Here is a 14005-nt window from a genome sequence, read left to right on the forward strand (position 1 = left end):
CGACCAAGCCTCATCGATGCACGAGGGCAACAAAGGCTATCCCGTCTGGTCCGGACCGAGCCAACAGAAGGTCTGTGGCACAAGTCCCAAAAATGATGGTTATGGAAGGAATGTGTCACATCACACAGTTCAGTTCATCACACTCTGCTGCGTTTAACTGCGTAGCTGCAGACCAATCCGAGTGTCTATGATGACCGATGTCCACCGTTGAATTCAATGGGCACACGTGCATCGGGCCTGGACCTTAAAGCAGTGGATGAAGGTCGCCTTGAAGAGTTCAAGGTGTTTCCCTGGCCTCAATTCCCCAGATTTCAATCCAATTGAGCATCTGTGGGATGTGTTGGACCAACCAGTTTGATCCACGGTGGCTCCACCTGACAACCTACAGGACCTTCGGCTCATCTGTGTATGCATAATATATACGAATATTTGATATATCACCGAGGCAGTTTCTTTGTCTTTCTTGTGAAATTTTGTTGAATACTAGTTTATTGAAGTCTTTTGAGGTGGAAGGGAATTAAGCTGTTTTGGGCTTTGTGTCATCTCTAGCTTGTTTATGTATCTCCTCTCCACTCCAACAGCAGCACTTATCTGCCATGGCCGAAATAGACTTGACTAGTGATTTCCATACAGAACAGTGTGAGCTGGCAGAGCTGGACAGAGCAACTGGGGTGTGGTGTGTTTGGAGGTAGAGAAGGTCAAAGTTCTGTATTTTGATACAATTCTCTTGAGGGAGAATTTTATTTGTTATTGATTTTTCCCCAGAGGATACTCTCTGCCACAGTGCTTCATCATGGAGCCTATTTATAGCAGTATGAAATATTTCCCCAGGCCCCACACCAAAAGAGTTTTAAAATATGTATTCATGTGACATCTATAATCCTATAAATATTTGAACTTTGTCCGTGTTAAAAAAACGGAGGCTCTCTGCCATCATTTGAAAGATATTTCAAATAAGTGTTTGAATGTGTATATTTAAAAACCATTTGTGTGTGAATTGCACACAAAAAATAATCAAAAAATGGCTATAAATTAGTTTTCGAACAATAGTTTGCATGTTTTCATTATTTCTATCATATTCAGTCAAATTATGCAGTTGGCAATTGATGAATACAAGCCCATGTTTTCTTCCCTTTCCGTGACGTAGAGTAATTTGTCCTTCCTCTTTTCCAGTTTTGAAAAATACTACCTGATGTGTGCACTGACCCACAACAACAGGAATCTTTTCAAGCCTGTCCAGTCCAAAAAAGTGGGAACGTACAAGAGTTTCTTCTACCACATCAAATGGGATGAATTGTTAGTGTTAATGCCTCTTAAACATGCTGGCATGCTACTTCCTGCAATTTCTAGAATTAAATCAGCAGGATTGCTGCCAGTTCTGCTGTTGGTGACGACTTCCTCTGTTTCTTTAGGATAAACTTCCCTATTTCAGTGGCGCTGTTACCACTGGAGGCCATGTTGAGTCTTTCTCTCTACGGGGTCCTCAATCAGAACGCAAACAACTCGCCGGATTCCAACAAGCAACGGAAGGGTCCAGAGCTTTTGGGAAAAGTGTCCATGCCTTTGTTTGATTTCAGGAGGCAAGTCATAAACAGTACTTCATATAAACACACTCACAAAGTGGAAGATGAAGCTTTCGTAAAAGGATGACATTTCAAATTACAAGTTTGACAAAAATAAAAAGAACAGTCAGATTCTTGTAAATATGGCAATTTGAATATGACAGCACAACATGAAAATGGGATACCTGTACTGTGTTGATGAATTTAAGACCACATTGAAAGTAATGGAAAATAAATTGTCATTTTTTGGAGTAGTTGCTTTGAGAGTGAATGAATGAATGAGGCATTTATATAGCGCTTTCATATGTACTACTGCACACCCCAATCGCTTTACAATCATATCAGGGGATCTCTCCTCAACCACCACCAGTAAGTCACCGGTATGACTTTTTTGTTGTTTCAGGGTGCTGTCTAGAGGTAGTAAGCTGCTGAGTTTGTGGACATTTCCTCAAGCCCTTCAGCCAGGAGCTGGAGGCAAGGGGAAGAGTTCTGCTGAGAGGATCATACTGCAGGTTCTTTCATTTGCCCTTTTTTTCCCATCTCTTCTCGAGTCAGTTGCTCTTCACTGACATTGACTGACACTTAAATATCATTGTCTGACCATGCACAGGTTGACTTCCCCTGTCCAGCGGTGGACGTGCTCTATGTTGGTCCTCAGGAGAACGACTGTCCAGACTCTCAGTCCCTAGAGCCACTTGATCCAGCCGATCGAAGTGAGATAGAAAAGCTGTGTGCACGAGCATCTGCTTTTGGGTACGTTTGCATCCAAAGTCTCATTGAATGAAAGTAAATTTGCATTTCATGAAGGAAATGCCAGTGCTTGCAAAAGAGTAATGGTAAGGTTTTAGGTAGTGTTAGGTTGCATGATTTGATTTTGGCTTTTGGTAAAGTGGCACATGTTTCCTGTCTTGTTTGAGCATCAGAAGCTTCGTAATAAGCCTAAGGCCGTGTGTCCACCAAAGCGTTTTTTCACGCAGTTGGCGTAAAATTCCAATTGTTTTCAATGGGAGCGCCGTGTTTTTTGGACGCCATGAAGGCGGGACAAATATCACACCGACCAACTGTCACAACATTCTTTCTGTACAACGACATCAACCAGCAGAGCTAACCGAACAAAATGGATGAAAAATAAATAAACAAATTATCTACGAAATCAGTTACAAGTAAACTGTGCTGCGGATATTCTGTATCATAGCAACGAATCGTCTCAACTGAAAAAACGCAGCGCTGCCAAATGCTCTCAAGCGCCCACAGCTAGGCGTTTTCAGCAGAGCATCTAGCGTTTTCAGCTGGCTAAAAACGCTTTGGTGGACACACGGCCTAAGTAGCAGATGAACTGAACATGATTTCAGATATGCAGGATAAAAGAGTCTTTGAGAGCATAATGTAATTTAATCTGTTCCGCCTAGTTACTCAAATTATATGGATCCCCTTCAGCTTGCTTATCTTATTTATGGGTTTTAATTTAATTGAGAATGAAGTAATTTTGAGCTTCTCTGAATATTAAAAACTTCTGTTTAAGTAGACATTGACATCATTAAATGCAGCCTTGGTCAGGATTTCAAAACAATAGTGTAAAGGTTTATGTATGTAGGCCGAAACTTTAAAATAAAATGCCAAAGGATTTTTATTTTTGAGTACAAATCACTACTGAATTCTGTGTGGCTTGATGTCTCATAGAATGGAGCTATAGAGAACCATTTAGTTTTCATGTGAATCACTTTTTAGAGAATAGGTTTTAAAGCTAGCAAAATAATCAGTGAATATTATTCCCTGCTGTAAAAGCAGACTTGTACTGTCTGCGACTTGAGATTAACGCTCCATTGATGAGGAGACGTTGCAGCTGAAAAGCTGACAGTTGTTTAGTATGGTCCGCTGAAAATGCATGTCTCAGATGTGGAACAGAAAGCTCAGTCAGCTTTAAGACAGCCACACAGCACTCTCCATGCCCAGTTTGTAGGTGTGTCTCTTTGAATGCCCACCAAATGCCAACAGCTGCAGGGTTCCCAGCTTGACTGCCCATTTGCAGATACATTAAGAGGTGTGACTTGTTTCCTGTGCCTCTTATCTCTGGATCAGGAGTCAGGACTAACTCTTACTTTATGGTTTGTGGATTAACTGGTTTCTTTTTCTTGACTTGGTTGGAAGACCATAGGAAGTACTTTTTCTGCTTTGAGATTACCCAGCATTCTTTTCCATCAGGCTTTCGCGAGCTGACAGGCAGCTGCTCTGGGACCAGAGGTACTATTGTCGGGACTATGAATACAGCCTGCCCAAAATCTTGGCCAGTGCACCCAGCTGGGACTGGGGCAGTATGGGTGAGATCCACTCACTTCTGCACCACTGGCCCCCTCTGTCGCCTGTTTCGGCCCTGGAGCTCCTTGAATCAAAGTATGTGTCTTTCCCGCTCTCTTTCCATTTTATTGTGCACTTTCCCCCTCTTTTTTTATTGCAGTAGCTCATTTTAAGCATATGACACATTTAATGTGTCACTTTTGCCGTATGATCTTTTTTGTTGTTGTTCTGCTTTTCCTTTGATAGTTTTTGACCACTTTATTGGTCTCATGACTTGCTTTTATAACTGAGAGGGAGCTGAGCATGTAGTTAATGTTGTGCTTGTTATATTCAGTTTTGCTGACACAGAGGTGAGAAAAGTGGCTGTGAGCTGGATCGAGAGCAGCAGTGATGATGAGCTAGCTGACTATCTCCCTCAGCTGGTGCAGGTGTGCGCATACGCACACACACACACACACACACACACACACACACACACACACACACACACACACACACACACACACACACACACACACACACACGTTTATGCATGTATCTTTTCTTTTAATGAACAGCTTGTCATAATGCTTTCCGTTGATTTTTCTTGGTTATATTCTTATAAAAGATGTGTATACTTTAGCATTCTTTTATAGAGAGTTCTTATTAAGGAAATCAGGGCTTGACATTAACTTTTTGAGGCACTTGTCCTTCGGACAAGTAAATTTATGTTTCACTTGTCCATGCACAAAAGTCACTTGTCCGGGTAAAGATTTATAATTTTATCTAGGGCTGCACGATTTGGGGAAAATGTCATATTCCTATTATTGAGATCAATATTGCGGTTGTGATATGCGATTGCGATATAATAAACAAATGGTTTCATGAGTCAACTTGTTTGGTTCTAAACCAAATGCACACACAGATTAGTGATAATTCTGAAATTAGCAATAACAACTAAATGATTGATAACACCTATAATGATCAATAAGCAATTGATGTTTGGATAAAAATGAACTGTCTAACAGGTAGGACATATACAGAAATTGAATAAAGTTATCAAACAGTCTGCTTAAAAATTATTATTAAAGCTACACAAGTTCTTTAGTCAAGAGCAGTGAGTAATTTTCTCTGTTCCCTTTGTTCTTTCATTAACTTTACTGACAGAACACTTTATTGGTAGCTGGCCCTTTAAGAGCAGCCGCTGTGGACAGAGACGCGGATCTCACACGCGCCTCATTCTCTCACGAGTCACAACTCTTTATGTCCATCATAAGACTGCTCTTGTGTTATGAAGATACTCGACAAATGACATTTTGGCTTAATTGTGTGTGTTGATGTTCGTTCAAGCGCGAAAGAGAACTGTATTCTGGCGCGCGGTCTGTGCATGCGCATCATACTGGTGCGCGTCTTTCTGCGAGTCACATTCAGGACATTCACAGGCCATTCACATTCAGGACAGGTCTTCGTTTCAAATCTGTAAAATTAAATCTGTAAAATAGACGTAACGAGTGGCACATAACGTGAAGTAACATGGCATTTTATTTTGTTTGAAATTTAACTTGTCCGGTCGGACAACTAATTTTCTCTTCTACTTGTCCTACAAAAAATCCACTTGTCCCGGACAAGCGGACAAGCCTTAATGTCGAGCCCTGAAGGAAATAATATACTTAAGTGTGAATTGGATGTTTCCGAACACTTGTTTGGCCCTGTTTACATGTGGTATTAAGATGCGTTTTGGTCGATCGGATCACAAGTGGATGACCCTTAATACAAGTGTAAACAGGATCTAAAACATTTTGAGCTTGTCCACTTTCGACCACTCCTAGAGGTAGTTGAAAACGTATCTGACCGAATTGCTTTCGTAGCGTAAACACTCATGTGATCGAATGTGTTCGAAACGGCCACAAAAGACGCCTACACTCCGTCTACTGACCTAATGCATAAACTGAAGACCCAAGTTTGGTTTGAAGATGAAAAACTTACCAAGCACAATGCTCTCTCACCATTCCTGTTTTCTAACACACACTCAGAGCGTCTGATGTGGTCTTGAGTCTATCAGAGCAGATGTGCTTTTCCTCCGTCTTCGGTGTGTTCATATTGATTGATTGAACTTTATTGTCCAGTCTGTTTTCACAGACCGGAAATTTTTCTTTGACACTGTAACACATCAACAGCACAAATACAAAAAAAAAAGAAAAGAAAAGAAAAAAGAATAATATAGTTAAACACTGTAAGAAAGACAAGAAAATTAAAAAAAATATTAACAGTCGTTCTATTGTTTCAATTAAAACACTGTATGATTTAAGATAATCACTGCCATTGGAAGAAAATATCTTTTATAGAAATGTTTTCTAGCCAAGGGAATTTTTAGTCTACGTCCAGATGGGAGCAATTCAAAAGCAGAGTGAAGAGGGTGTGTGTTATCTTTAAAAATCACAATTGCCATTTTTCCCGTAGAATAATCGAACAAGCTCTGAAGTGGCTGTTGTTTTTGTCCAGTAATCTTATTAGCTTGATTAATTATTTGTGAGAGTTTGTTCTTTTGTTTTAATGTTAGATTGCTGTACCATGAAACAATATTGTATGTGAGAATACTCTATATCATTGATCGATATAACATAGTTAGGGTCTGCTGACTAATATTGAAGCATCTCAATTTCCTAAGGAGACCCAGGTGTTGTCGTGCTTTTTTATGAATGTACTCCACATTACTTTCAAAAATTAAGTTTCTCGTCTATGATTGTACCAAAATATTAAAAATTCAAGACCTGCTCTACAGTTTTTTCCTTTATGACAACTGATTTATATCCAAATGCGGTATCTGCTCTTCTTGATTGATTTCTCAAACATAACTCTTTTGTCTTTTCTGAAGTGCAATACTAAGTACTGTAAAGAACTACAATATTAAGATGTAAAGAACTGCTCTCAAACCAACAGATAATACTGTCAATGTACTCAAAATATGAGGTGCGGTTCATTTCTTTCTGACATGAGACCAATGCCATATCATCGGCATATTTTATAAGGGTAAGGTTATCGTCATTGCACTTCAGTTCTTTTATGTATACGGAAAAAAGTATTGAAGACAGTACACATCCCTGCGGTACACCAGTATCTAAAACCAAGCAATCCGACATAACATTATTATTAACACAGACTCGCTGAGGGCGACCTTTTAAAAACTCCTTAATCCATAAAATCATCCAACTACTAGCACCTAACTCATAAAGGAGCTTTAAGAGAAGATAAGGTTGGACAGTATTAAAAGCGGATGAAAAATCCATAAAGAGTATTCGAACATTTTGATTTCGGTGATTTTGAACCTTATTTAAAAGAGTGAGAGAGGCATCCACAGTGCTCCTATTTGCCCTATAGGCAAATTGCAGGGGGTCTATGCATGTCTCAATTTGGGATAACAGTTCCTTACATACTATGCGCTCCATACATCTATACAGAATAGATGTGAGTGCGATTGGGCGAAAGGCTATGAGAGATTTTGCATTAGGTATTTTCGGCACCGGAATGACAATGGAATTCTTCCAGGCTAATGGTACAAAACCATTGTCCAGGAAGATTTGAAACAACCTTGTACACACATGACCAAGCTGTGCTGCACATTCTTTCAAGACTTTCCCCTTCAGGCCATCTGGGCCAGATGCCTTATGCGGTTTAATTTTATGAAGCACTGCAACAACCTCCCTCTCCTGTATAATCATAGGCTGTGATTATATGTCATGATCATCATTAATTCATTACTAACAGAAAAATCATCATTAAAATCCTTATCAAATCGTGAATAAAAAATATTAAGATTATTTGCACAACAATGAGGGTCTTCATGTTGTTGAATTATTTTCTTTTGTCTACCCATCATTGTATTCAAACCCTTCCGTGGGTCATATGTAAAAATTGTGTGAGCCAAGCTTATTTTTAAAGCCCATACCGCCCATAAACACTCCTCTCAAAGAAATTCTGGACCGAAGTGGTTAAAAGTGGACAAAAGAGACACCAGGTGTAAACGGTATGTGTCTCCTTCGTCTACTTGTGATATGATCGACCAAAACACATCTTAATACCAGGTGTAAACAGGGCCTTAATTGCATGTTATTTACAGTTGAATGAAAATTTATTATAGTTAAAATGTATATTAAACGCATATAAATGCTATTTACTTGCTTACATTGATATTCTTTCATGTAAAATATACTTTAATGTAATCCCTATTAAAATCATGTTGTATTTAGTACATTTAAAATGTATACTGTACGTCAAACACATCACAGTTAAAATTATAATCAAGTACTTTACATATGCTTTAGTATGTTAGTCATCACATCAAAATAAGGCAAGACAAAAGATTATTAAAGCATAATGGTTTCAAATGTACTTTAAAGTACCTTAAAAGTACATTAAAAATGAAGCACATTTCTTTTTCACAAGGGTAGATCAATAAGAACTACTTAGTTTGACTGATTTCTGTTTCTGTTTGCAGGCAGTGAAGTTCGAGTGCCACCTCAACAATGCCTTGGTGATATTTCTGCTGTCTCGGGCTCTGGGAAATGTCAACATAGCCCATTATCTATACTGGTAAAGTTCTTTATGAAAAGGGATCATATACGTTAAAGGGCTTTCAACTCATTAAAAATTAACTACTAATTACTCTTTCCCTGCTATTGACGAGATTTTACATCATTTATGAGGCAACTCTTCCCTGCCATGGTCTTAATTAGTCTCAGTTAAAAAAAAAATTTTTTCTTCAAAAAATCAGTTCCTTTACCTTATTTTTGGGGATAAAGTTTGGAGCTCTTTAACATACATATTTTTATGTGCAAATAGTCATCATTTTACTCACCCTCGTGTTGTTCCAAACCCAAAACACTTTTTGAACACAAATTAAGATATTCTTTATTTTCAATTTTTCTCTTTTTTTTGCTGTCTATCGGAACTCTATGAAACCTAAACTTTCACACATCAAAAAGTATAAAAAGAGATTGTAGATACAATCCAAATGAATCAAGCTGTTTAATATAGGGATTTATTCAAATAAATGAATTAAAGGAATTTGCTTGATTCCTCTGAATTACATTTACAATGTATTTTGTGATACGTGAACGTTTTTGTTGCAAAAAACGATAAGAGCATGTGTTTGGAAGGACATGTGAATCATCCCTTTAATATTACAATCAATGATCTCACACTGATCTTTAGTGTAGAAAATTGGATTCCCCATTAAATAACCCTTTTTAGAATATGATCCTTTGTTGATATTCAGATTTATAGCGTACTGTGAAACGTAAGTGAACTTAAGGCTCAGATAACATCTACTGGGGTCTGTTTGGCTTCAGGCTGCTGAGGGATGCTGTGCAGGACCCAGCGTTTGGTCAGCGTTATGACCGTATCCTAGGTGTGCTGCTGTGTCTGTGTGGATCTGGACTGAGGACTGAGCTTGAGAAGCAGACCAGGCTCGTGCAGCTGCTGGGTGCTCTGGCTGAAAAGGTGCGACAGGCGAGCAGCTCCACCCGACAGGTAAGAGCCATCCACATTGGAGAACATGTTTAGCGTTTTTAACCTGTATAAAATGCATCCCAAAAATAGTTTGGATTATAATGAATAAGATTTCTTACACATGCAATACATTCCTCATAGATGTGTCTGCACTGATGTTCAAAAGTTGGGGGTCGTAAAGATTTTATAATAATTTTTGAAAGAAGTCTCATGCTCACCAAGGCTGCATTTATTTGATCAAAATACAGGATATTATTACAATTTAAAATAGCTAATCTATTTTAAAGGTGCATTGTGTAATATTTACACAATATTTGTGTAATATAGAGGATCTATTGAGAGAAAAGCAATATAAGATCCATAACTATGTTTTCAGTGGTGTATAAAGACTTGCATAATGAACCGTTATGTTATTATTACTTTAGAATGAGCCATTTATATCGCCATAACCGCGGTACCCCCTTCAATGGAGGTCGACATGTTGTGTCGACATGTTTCTACCGTAGCCGACAGCGAACACACAGCGCTACAGAGCGCGTTTCGTCACTACCTTGTTCTCAGTGGTGTATAAAGACTTTACTTAATGAACTGTTATATTTGTATTACCTTAGAATGAGCAGCTTCTATCTACATACATCGCGGATCCCCGGTCGACATGTTTCTACAGTAGCCTTAAACAGACAAACGCGTTTTATTACTATGTTGCTCTTCGTGCAAGGAAGCAAGCTTATTTCAGCGAATAAAAAAATTTTTTTTACTGAATAATTAAGTAAACATAATTTCTTAATTTATCCTTGTAAAGAAACCTCATTGCTGAACTGGCTACTCTCTACAGTCTCAGACGATGACATATTTTCCTGTCGGCCTCCGTAACTTTTGTTGGTTGTAATTCGTAACCTCACCACTAGATGCCGCTAAAAATCACACACTGCACCTTTAATATATTTAAAAATGTAATGTATATCTGTGATGTCATATCGTTCTAATATACTGATTTGGCGCTCAAGAAACATTTCTTATTATCAATGCTAGAAATAGTTGGTTAATATTTTTATGTAAACCGCGGTACATATTTTTGTCAGGATTGTTCGATGAATAAAAAGAACAATATACGTTTTTTTTGTTGCAAAAAAGCAGAAGACTTTACTGTCTCTTTCGATTAATTTAATGCATGCTTGCTGAATAAAAGTATTTTCAGATTTTTGAACAGTAGTGTATTTATTTTCTTATAACCCATAAGAATCTATGAGTTCAAACCAAAGACTTCTGGAAAACAAGTGCAAGTTTCTAAACTAGTTCCAAAATCTAATTTAATAACAAAACATGAATTAATCTTCAAAACATGAACTGAATAAACATAAAATGATGGAATAATGAGCTACATAACTATACCAAGAATCTTTTTTTCCCTCTTTTTTTCTTTTTCTTTTGGTTATGAACTGAAGCCTGTTTGACTTTCAGTCCTAACAAAACGATTTATGATGGAAAATTTTATTTTTCTCAAAAGTAAAATGGCTTGTGTCAGAATATTGGACCATTGGATTGTATTTGGATGAACCCTTGATCCCTATCGTTCATCCAGCCAATATATCATCTGACATTGTCTTATACTGATTTACTATATGGAAAAAATATAACCCAAACACCACACTTTTAAAAAATTGACACCATTCAGACACAAGGGCATCAGTGAGATCAGGTACTGCTATCTCTGGCTCACATTCATTTCAAATTATTTCCAAATTTGTTAAGGAGCGTTCAGATCTGTGTTTTGCACAGGCCAGTCAAGTTTTAATCAATGACTAAATTATTTTTTATGGGTCTTGCTTTGCTCTGGAGGATTGTCATGTTGGAACGGAAAAGGGTCCTGCCAAAGCATTGCCACAAAGCGGGAAATGCACAATTCTCAAGAGTGTTGTTGTATGCTGCAGCATTAAGATTAGTCTTCGATGGAATTAAAGGGCCTTGCCAAACCGTTAATTAGAAGGGGGTGTCCACATACTTTTGGTCCTATAGTGCCTCATTTTATATATCGCCCATGTGAACAAGTGATTTACATACAGATGGAGAGCTTGTAATAAGGCTCTTGATTACAAGACTTTTATCATAAACACATTTTATGTTATTATTTTTCTTTGCTAAAGGAATCAGTCTTAAAACCCAGAAAAGAGTTTGTTTGGGACATTTAAAATCATGTCGAACTGGAAAACTCATCTACTCACCAGTTTTATAGCCTTATTGTGTTTATACAGCACTCTCTAACTCAAACTTTCCAACTTGTAGATTTTAAATAAAGATAGAAAGAGTTTTTGGAAGCCTAAAGGGATAGTTCACCTAAACATAACAATTATTTAATTAATTACTCAACCTCATGTCGTTCCAAACCCGCAAGACTTTCGTTCATCTTCGGAAACACAAATGTTTACTCCAAAATTTCTGAAGAGACTTGATCACTTTAAAAGCCTAAATTAAATCTGTTCCTCATCTATTTACATATAAACCTTCATCAACTCACTTATCAGTTATGTTAAACAGAAGCTCAATTTCTATAGTCGGCTTCTATTCTATAGTCAGAAGAATTCACATCCAGTCTTACACTACTTAATTTTTCAATCTCAATGTTCTTCGTAGGTGGTGCTGCTGGAGGGTCTCGAGAGGGTACAGTCTTTCTTCCAAAAGAACAGTTGCCGACTCCCTATTAGTCCCAGTCTGGTGTCAAAAGAGCTGAATATCAAGGTGAGCGCTTAAATCGTGACGACAAGATTGATCCTGTCGAACCTACAGTCTCAGTCGGATTATCTTATCATGTTTATCAGCTCCGGCAGTTCTATAAAGGCCTCAAAAACTACACATCCAAGGAACAGATTTCTTCAGTTGTTGAGTCATGCCTGGTTTTGTTCCGTTTTGCTGGGAAGCGTTCACATGTGATTCACTTCCTTATCATCCTTGCCTGCTCCCCCTCTCTTCCTGTTTCAGATCTAGAGATTTGCACAGTCAGCAAAGCCTAAACAGTGTCACTGAACTCCATCTTTTCTCCTACCCCCTTTTCAATGCAGACCCTCTTTGTTGCCATGTTGAAGAAGTAAATCTAACTAAAACCCTGTGGCTCATGTTGTGCTTTTGTAACATGGCGCTGCTTTGTTTCCTTCCCTTGAATCTAGTCCTGCTCCTTCTTCAATTCCAACGCTGTACCTCTGAAGATTGCACTGGTTAACGCAGACCCACTGGGAGACGAGATTAACGTCATGTTTAAGGTGTGTGTGTGTATGGTAAAGGGGCCTCCATGGTGAGAATGCATAGCTGCTAAGGTTTGTTATAGTTTTACATTAAATTAGTTTGACAGTAGTTACAGAGCAGTCGGTTTCTTTTTATATTAATTGCCATGGTAAGATCATCTATTGAACTCAAACCTTAAACATGTCTGATTGATGGAAATTGGTCTTGGCGTTAAAAATGGGCCGCACACAAAAAACAGTATTGAAACACCTTTCTCAGTCATGATGAATATGCCCTCTAGTGGTCAAATCAGTAGTAAAACAAGAATCTTGAACTTACTGTACATTTAAAGCACAAAGTGCTTTTTTTTTTAGTTATGTCCAAACAGTTTATCTGTCTTAACTGCAATTTAGGTTGGAGAAGACCTGAGGCAGGACATGTTGGCGCTGCAGATGATACGGATCATGGATCGGATCTGGCTGCAGGAGGGACTGGACCTGCGCATTGTCAACTTCAAATGCATCTCAACTGGTAAAGATAGAGGTATGTTCCATCTATTCAGCTGTTTTCCAACTAGAATATATATATCTAAAAAAAAATTGTTGAATGATTTCGCATTCAAAAGTTTGGGGTTGGTAATGTTTTTTTAAAGAAGTCTCTTATTTTCACCAAAGTTGAATTTGTTTGATTAATAATACAGTAATGCGGTAATACTTTGAAACATTTTTACAATTTAAAACAGATTTTTTCTATTTTAAAATATTTTGACATTTAATTTTATTCCTCTGATGTTGAAGCGGAATTTTCAGCATCATTGCTTCAGTCTTCAGTGTCACATGATCCTTCAGAAAACATTCTAATACCTGATTTGCTGCTCAAGAAACATTTATTTGTATTATAAATGTTGAAAACAATTGTGCCGCTTATATTTTTGTGGAAACTGTTATACATTTTTTAGGATTCTTTAATGATGGAAAGTTTAAAAGAACTGCATTATTTAAACACAAATCTTTTGCAACGTTATCAATGTATTTATCACATTTACCAGGTATTTATTTCTTTAAAAAAATTCAAATCATACTGAGCCCAAATATTTGAATTTGAATAAATAACTAGTGTACAAGTTCCCTGTAGGTACATAAAAAATTGACTATTTAGTTCTAAGAATCAGATTGTGGAAAATAGGCATGAAAAAACAGTTTGACACTATGGTGCAATAAAATCATGAAATTACAGTATTTTACTGTCACTGTGTACGTAACTTCTGCTTATATTTTATCTTCACATTTATTTTTGCTTTCACAGGAATGGTTGAGTTGGTTCCATCTTCTGAAACGCTGAGGAAGATTCAGGTGGAGTACGGAGTGACAGGCTCCTTCAAGGACAAACCTCTTGCCGAGTGGCTTCGCAAGTATAACCCTGCTGAGGATGAGTATGAAAAGGTA

General features: G+C 37.7%; 1 protein-coding gene across 1 annotated transcript in view; it reads left to right on the top strand.

Moving 5' to 3' along the window:
- pik3c2a (phosphatidylinositol-4-phosphate 3-kinase, catalytic subunit type 2 alpha) overlaps positions 1–14005 on the top strand; it is a 42515-nt gene that overhangs the window by 23335 nt on the left and 5175 nt on the right. The window contains exons 12-23 of the mRNA XM_077194464.1: positions 1174–1296; positions 1413–1580; positions 1966–2074; positions 2173–2315; positions 3765–3953; positions 4192–4285; positions 8332–8426; positions 9185–9365; positions 11976–12080; positions 12506–12598; positions 12974–13103; positions 13866–14002. Of these exons, the coding sequence (XP_077050579.1) occupies positions 1174–1296; positions 1413–1580; positions 1966–2074; positions 2173–2315; positions 3765–3953; positions 4192–4285; positions 8332–8426; positions 9185–9365; positions 11976–12080; positions 12506–12598; positions 12974–13103; positions 13866–14002 (1567 nt within the window). The remainder of the gene's footprint in view (positions 1–1173; positions 1297–1412; positions 1581–1965; positions 2075–2172; positions 2316–3764; positions 3954–4191; positions 4286–8331; positions 8427–9184; positions 9366–11975; positions 12081–12505; positions 12599–12973; positions 13104–13865; positions 14003–14005) is intronic.

The sequence above is a fragment of the Siphateles boraxobius genome, unplaced genomic scaffold (assembly GCF_051911475.1).
Source record: "Siphateles boraxobius isolate OS27281-9 unplaced genomic scaffold, OSU_SipBor_1 32, whole genome shotgun sequence".
NCBI classification, from domain to species: Eukaryota; Metazoa; Chordata; class Actinopteri; order Cypriniformes; family Leuciscidae; genus Siphateles; species Siphateles boraxobius.